Source organism: Ammospiza caudacuta, chromosome Z (assembly GCF_027887145.1).
Source record: "Ammospiza caudacuta isolate bAmmCau1 chromosome Z, bAmmCau1.pri, whole genome shotgun sequence".
Taxonomy (NCBI): Eukaryota; Metazoa; Chordata; class Aves; order Passeriformes; family Passerellidae; genus Ammospiza; species Ammospiza caudacuta.
The window spans coordinates 34,055,736-34,063,427 of NC_080632.1; the positions used below are offsets into that span (position 1 = coordinate 34,055,736).

The following is a 7,692-nucleotide window of genomic DNA, read 5'->3' on the forward strand; positions in this document are numbered from 1 at the left end:
TTAAATTTGTACCTATTTGCAGCCTACTATATCAATTATTGTAATGTAGTGTTATTATAGTTGTGTTCAGTCTCTCATGCAGAACATTTTTAGTTGTTTAAATTTATTTCACCAGAAAATAAGCAAATTATTCCAATCAATACAGCACTGTTCTTGAAATGAGGAATTTGTACATTCCTGAACCATTTTAAATATTTTTCTTATAGACCATATATAGTTAATCTTTCATATATTGTGCACTGAAATACTATTAAATAATTGCTTTCATTCCAGACCCTTATCTACAAATGAAAGTCACAAATCCTGATCCCCTCTCTACTGAAGAACAATTGTCATAGGTGACCCCAGATGTTCATCTATCCCAGTGTCCTGTCTCCAACAAAAAACAAATAATGGGTGCTATACAAAGAGTAGGACAGAAAAAGTATGTCACACTACTTTCTGAAATATATTATCAGCATAGCAAATCTGAGCAAGAGATCATGAGTTTTTATGGATCAATTGTCAGTGATTTTACATGAATTTTTCACTTATTCTTAAAATGCATGTAAAATTTTAACACCCTGAACATCCTGCAACAATTAATTCAGTTATGTGCTGTGTGAAGTATCCTATCTTTATGTTTGCTTTGAGCCCTCCTGAAGATTCACAGTTCTGGTATGAAGAGAAAGAATGAGCCTTCTCCAGGTCTCTCACAAATGTTGTAAATTTGTGTCATATATCTCTGTATATCCTTGCTTTCCATGCTGAAAAGTCTTTGTCTATTGGATTGCTACATGTGCAGAAGAGGTACCTTTGATCATTGCCTCTGATTTGTTCTATATCCTGACAGTTTTAAGGTACCTCAGGTGTATTTCAGGAGTGAGGAACTTGCAGGTGTCCCTGGTGCATTCCAGTTTCATTTAGATTTAAAGAGGGACATGATATTTTCTGTTATGTTCTCTGTTCTTTTGCCGATATTTTTTCTGTTTTCATAGCTAATTACTAATAAACCAACATTTTCTTAGTGCTATCTACCATAGCTTCATAAAAATCCAAACTTTAGGACCTATTGTTATGTATATAAAACAGAATTGTTTTCCCCATGCATAGCAGTTTGAATATATCAATAATGAATTTCACTTTCCATTTTATTATTCTGTAACCCAGTGTGAATGTTTGTCAGCAACTCTCAATTTCTTGACCACTCTTTTTTGTTAGTCTAAATGACTTAATATTAGCAAACATTTTTCACTTTCCTGACTGTAGCTCACCTTTTGCATACCACAATTATGAATTCCTGGGACACCTGACACCTTTCCCTTTGGCACTCTGATTTGAAAATTTGCCTTTTATTCCTATCCTTACTTCCGTCTTTCCGTCCATAATCTGTTTTCTCCAATGGCACTTGGACTCTGCCTTTGTAGAGATGCACCCAGGCCCTGTATCTCATCTGATGCTTCATGAGCCTTACATTTATTGTTGCTGTATAACATAACTTCCTCTATGTGCCGTTTTGCAGCTGACCTTTTTTTTGATACAAAGATGTGAATCTGAATCCTTTTGAGTTGAAATAGTCTTGAGCTTGTTTCCTTCCAGGATTCTGAGAAGAGTGCTGTAACTATTAGGCTTTTCTTCACAGGCTATGCCAGTGACCATGTTGTATAAGCAAAGAAGTAGGATCACTGATTCTTTAAATAAAGAGTTACATAAATACATAATGTCCAGAATAGAGGCCTGTAGGTTGTAATTTTTTTTTCTTTATCATTACATGTCTAAAATTAAAACTGGTCTGTCTAACTAAAGATGGTTAATCTAATCATATATTCAGCAAAACTCCTGAAGTCGAGGTGAAATTTTACTTTCTAAAACTGAAACTATTACATATTTCCGGCACTTACAGGGAAGGCTCTATCTTAAAACAGACTTGAAGGATAATGATTTAAAATAAAGCCCTACAATAAAGAGAAAAATCTATTACCACAAGCAGCAGCAACAAAGTTCCAGGCAGATTTTCTGTATCAATTTTTGTCCGGCCGAGACTTCAGAATTGGATCAATGGAGTCCAGAATTTCAGTTATAACTCTGGTTGTCAAAGTGTAACAGGTATCACTGAGATCAGAACATATCCACTGAAACACTGCTAGCATGTTTAGACCGTAAGCCACGTTAATTCTAAGAGTCTTACTGTATTTGCTTTTCTTTCTTGATTTGCATGCCCTATGAACCTAAAATACACAAAGTAACATCTTGGTTGGGAATCGTTTCCCATGGCTAGAAATAACAATCCTATATTAGCTAGTCACAGTAAACCATAAGCATATGGGAGTGCAACTAATGCCTTTTCTTAGGCCTCCATTCTTTTAGTAATAAATTTTACTTTTCGACTTTTGGCAGTCTGATGATATGAAGATTAAGCTTGCATCTCTTTCTCCTGCTTACAAACACCCCACCTGCACCCACTCAGTAAAGACTTGACTGCCTTTCTGTGCAAAACATGTGCACTTCAATCTGAAGGCAAGCTGTTTCTGCATGAGGTGTACTGGTACAGCAGACAGACAAAATCTAGCCAAACAAGGCTGTTTCTCTATTTGTCAAGTGAAAAATCTTACCCTGCACCAGTTTAGACCTGCTTTTCAGCTCGGACGAAAGGGTGCTGTTTCATTTCTCTGCTTTTTGTACTATGATCTGGTTTTAAGCAGCATTGGAGTTGAGTTTATTTATGTATTGGGATTATTGGTTGTTGATACAAATTTGTGTAACTCTGCAAAGGCTATGCTTAGAGATAGAGTACTTAAGAATAAGGAAAACCAGATATATAGTATAAATGAGTTAGAAAATATTACTTGAATAGTTAATTTTCCCTCCCCCCCAATAATCTGGAATTATCAGGTTCTAACCCCCTAAAATTTTCACTGTACAAGCTACAGAAAATATCCCCATTTTTAGTTCACAAGAAGTGTAAGCAGGCCACTCTACTGGGAGTCACACTAAGCCGTCTGGGCGATTCACCCCTGGCCGAAACTCCCCACTCCCCAGAGCCCCTGTGGTGGGCAAAACCTGCTGTATGCAGAGCCCGTGTGTGCAGATTGCTCTGCACCCCGCAACTCGCTGGGCACCCCACAAATCCCCGTGTACCCCACCGTCCCGGCGTGTCCCTCCGGGCGATGGGAGAGCGCCTGGCCCTCAGGCCGTCTCACCTCCGATCAGAGATCTTCCCGTGTGCTGATAGCCCCTTGTCTCGGTTTCCCATGCACCTGCCGCGACTGCCGGGTGCGAAAGGCGGCGGGAGCCTCCTGCTTACCCCTCGCCGCGGCACCCAGACAGGCCTCCTCACACCAGTAAGAGTTTTCCCACAATGAAATTTAGAAGAACATTCAGAATCTTAAAACTGACCAAAATCGTTTGAAAAATTCTCCATCCCTCTAACCCCTTTTACCGATGTTAGTGGAAAACTCTTAAGGTTCTTTAAGGTGTGCTTTGGAGTCCTACGCAGTAGTTACATCAAGACTAGTGAAATATATTTAAATACATATGGAACTAATATACAGCTAGTGCTATTCATTATTTATTTGGCAAATTGCTTTTTTTAAGCAACTTGGTTTTAGCAGTGGGAGTACTGAATTGGATCTCTGCCTAAGATGGAAAACAGCAGAGTAAAGAAAATGTGAAGCACTTTTCTCTTTTCTTTTCTTTTCTTTTCTTTTCTTTTCTTTTCTTTTCTTTTCTTTTCTTTTCTTTTCTTTTCTTTTCTTTTCTTTTCTTTTCTTTTCTTTTCTTTTCTTTTCTTTTCTTTCTTTTTTCTTTTCTTTTTTCTTTTCTTTTTTGTTTTTTTCTGTTTATCTTGTTGCAGTGCTTTTGAGTCAATTCCCCTTCCAGACCAATTCACAAACCATGATACCGATGTGTTTCATTAACATAACATTATTAGTAGTAATTTTTAGGCGCTAGAAATTCTGAAATGTTTGAAATTAAGGTGCAAACACGCCTAGAACAGAGGGAACAACTGGAAATTCAATAGTTCTAGAGGAATTTCAAGTAGTCAAACAGACCCCACTAGTGTGTGGGGGGAATATTTTGGATAGACGGCGCTCAGGGCCAAAGAGGTTTTCTTTTCCTAGCAAATTTCTGTGGCACCAAGAAGGGTCAGCCTGTCACAGGATATCCTTCCCCAGGGGCGGGGACTGCGACCTGGCGTCTCGGGCCACTGTTGGCGCGCCGGTGTGAGCGGATAAAACCAAGGAAGCAGGTGCGATCCAGCACAAGGTGAAACTGGCAAAACCTCAACTGCCTGCAGTGGGATCGAGTTCCGAGCCGGTTCCCTCTTGTCACGCTCGAACGCCGGCTCTTCGCCCGTGAGCTGCGGGCAGACCGCCGTGCCTCTATAGCAGGAAATTTACCTGTAGGAGATTTCTTTCCTTTTCTTCCCCTTGTCTTGCCGCCGAAAAAACTTTTGGATACTTTTATCAGTTTGGGGAGAGGGAGCGAAAACTTACGCTACAAGCACACGTTTCTTAACCAAAGTGAAAGGCGAGTTTTTAAATAGCAGCACCAGCAGAAGCAAATAGATGGATTTGCTTTAATGAGCATTGGGCAGACAGGGTACGGCAGCAATCACTCACAAACCAGCCAGGATTCATCAGCCCAGCACGTAAATCTCTGACTTCTGATCTCTGACTTCTGATCCCTCTGCACAGACTTCTCGTCTATTGGAAGGTTCTTTTCAGTAAAGTGCTTTTCCCGAATAACTTTTTAACCATTTTCCTGTTGTCTTCCCCCACTTTCCCCAACCTCTTTCACTCTTCATCTTCCCCCCTTTCCCCGCAGGTTTTTGCGATCACGTTCACGTGGAAGAAACGCCAAGCAAACACGTACAAAATAGTGGTGTCTGTGAGCAGTGAAAGGTGATGTGAAAAGCACAATCTACGAATCGCCGGGCTCTTTTTATTTTAATGAGAAACCAGGGAATTCGGACACTCACACAGAGTTTGAGAGGCCAGATCATGCTTCAGTCCCTTCTAAGGTACTACAGGATGGGTTATAAAAGTGTGAAGGGGAAGCGCAAGCGATCGTTAGTTAAAGGAACCGTTCGCCGTCAATGCCGTTGTCATTTAAATTCCCACTACTTAATCGAAATATTTAACGTTTACTCTTTAAGCAGCAAGCATTACATGTCGTGGGGCCCCGGAGCTCGCCAGGGTCTGAGGTAACCACTTTGCCTACCCCTTTCACAGCAAGATCTACAGGACGGTGGAGCAGCGGATTCCTGTCTCTCGTGGAAGAGGGAGAAGCAGACTTCCGAGGGGTTTTATCCTTCTGCGCTCCCTATTCGCCGGCCGACTGCAGCACCTCTCCTCTCGGAGCTCGGGTTTCGCGGGCCCTCCGGGGTGACTGCCCCGGGACAGGGGCTCGGCGGGGAGCGCAGGCTGCACGGCACCCCGTGCCTCGGGCTGGCGGGGTGGCGGGAGAACTTCGTTCTCTGCCCTTTTCTCCGAGCCAGCCCCTTCGGCCCCGGCTGTGGTTTTTCACATCGCCTCTCCGCTACTAATGACATTTAACGACGATAAAAGATCTTACCTGCGACCTGCCTCTCAAATAATCTGATAGTACACGTTATAAACACAGACACCAGCAGGGGTATAGTCATGAGATCGATCGGGTTTCTGCAAGCATGCCCCGGATCCCCCCGTCCACTCCCCCGGGAGCTTGGGGACCTCTCTCCCCCGAGCCCCTGCGCTTTAGGAATGCACCAGGACGGAGTGGAGGGAGCTCTTGCCCTCGGGGTTGTTGCTCGCGGTCTGTTCCAGCAGCGATGCAGCAGCCGGGGAAGCGGCGGGGCAGATCTGCGAGGCGGCGACCGTGAGGGCAGGGATGGCCGAGGCAGCGGGCAGCGCCGGCGCCGGCTTGATGGGCACCGGGACGGCGGGCATGGTCTGTGCCGGCGGGTGGCAGAGCGCCTTCACGGGCATGCCGAAGGGTCCGTAGTCGGGGGACACGGGCACACCGGCCACGGAGTCCATCACCCCCACGTGCGGCCACACGGAGCTCACCACGCTGCTGAGCTGGCTGGGCACCGGGTAGCCCAGGTGGTGCATCACCGAGGCCAGCGGAAGCCCGCCGGCCTGCAGCACACCCTTGTAATCTCTGCCGATGATGTTTTCGATAGCGAAGGGATGCTTGAAGCCCGAGGGCTGGCTGCTCCCGTAGGGCGAGAACTGCGGCAGCCTTCCCACCGCGGCGGCGGCGGCCGCAGCCACGGCCGCGTCGGAGCCCGCCAGCCCCGGCACCTTGCCCGGGGGCGGCGGCGGTGGCGGGTGCGGATGGAAGTAGTGCACCATGTGCGGGGTGGGCGCCGCGGGCTTGCCGGGACCGCCACCGCCCGCCCCGCCGCCGCCGCCGGGCAGGTGATGCTCGGGGCGCAGCACCTTGAAGCGCTTGCGGCGGCGGAGGAAGCTGCCGTTCTCAAACATGTCCCCGCAGTCCGGGTGCAACGCCCAGAAGCTGCCTTTGCCCGGCTGGTCGGGTCGCCGCGGGATCTTGATGAAGCAGTCGTTGAAAGAGAGGTTGTGGCGGAGGGAGTTCTGCCAACGCTGGGTGTGCTCCCGGTAGTAAGGGAACCGCTCCATAATGAACTTGTAGATGTCGCTCAGGGGCAGCATCTTCTCGGCCGAGTGCTGGATGGCCATGGCCGTCAGGGAGATGTAAGAGTAGGGCGGTTTCTGGTCGCTGTACGAACTCTTCCCCGGCCTGGGCATCGCCTCCCCGCCACAGCACTCCCGCGGCCGCACGATCCCGCCGCTCCGGGCTGGGCGCTGCTCAGTACCACGCACGGCGGGCTTGGGATCCGGGGACTTCACTGCCCTGCTCCGCCGCCGCCTCTACATCCTGGGCGCCACCTGCCCTGCTGCAAAGGCAGCTTCTGGGCCACACGCGACAGCGACCTCCCGGCGGCCGGGCAGCGAGCTCCGTGCGCGGCTTCTTCAGCAGCCTCTCCCCGCGGGACGCGTTCGCCTAGCTGCCCCTCAGCTTGCGGGAGAGACAGCTGCCGCCCAGGCCGCGGGGGCTCGGGTGCCAGGAGGAGGTCCCGGGCCTCACTGGCGTCCCGCTTTTCTCCTGGAGGCTGCTGAATCTCCCGGGCTTCCCCCCTGCCGCCTGGCTCACTCGGCTGGAGTTGATGCTCCTCAGGCACCAAGGGCTCGAGAGCACGAAATTACCCCGGACGTCTGCAGGGACAGGAAAGAAGGAAATAAAAACATCCCTCTCACCGCTCAGTCTGGTGTCCCCTCAAAAGTTTGCGGCAGAGGCGAGCGCCAGGGGAGAGGAGGCGAGCGGGGCGGCGACCGCCGCGGCTGCTGGCGGGGCTGGTGCGCTCCGGCGTGGTTTTGTAATGGTGCCCGAGCCGCGAGACCCCCGCAGCTCCTGCTCTCTTGCTGTCACATGACAGCCGCTTGGGGACTTGGCGTCTCATGGAAAAGGAGCAAGAAACGGCTCCCGACTCCCCTCTCACTCACATCTCCTTATCAGGGTGAGATGGAGCCAGGGAGTTGAGGAAACTCCGTATGAGACCGAGATGCGCACTCCATAGGGCAGGAAACAGTGGCCCGAGCAGGAAAGCTTCCTCCTCCCACCTCTCCCACTCCAGCTTCCCTCCACCCCTTTCATAGCCCCCCTATCCATTCTCCTTCTTGACCCCTCGCTCCCGCACAGCCCGGC

The 7,692-nt window shown here is 48.7% G+C and overlaps 1 protein-coding gene across 1 annotated transcript; it reads right to left on the bottom strand.

The window, feature by feature from the left end:
• Positions 1–5,717: 5,717 nt before the first annotated feature.
• On the bottom strand, positions 5,718–6,734 carry LOC131571501 (forkhead box protein B2-like). Its single transcript, XM_058824240.1, is given in 3 exon segments — positions 5,718–6,194; positions 6,283–6,359; positions 6,362–6,734. Coding segments are annotated over 3 exon segments (927 nt in total).
• Positions 6,735–7,692: the final 958 nt, after the last annotated feature.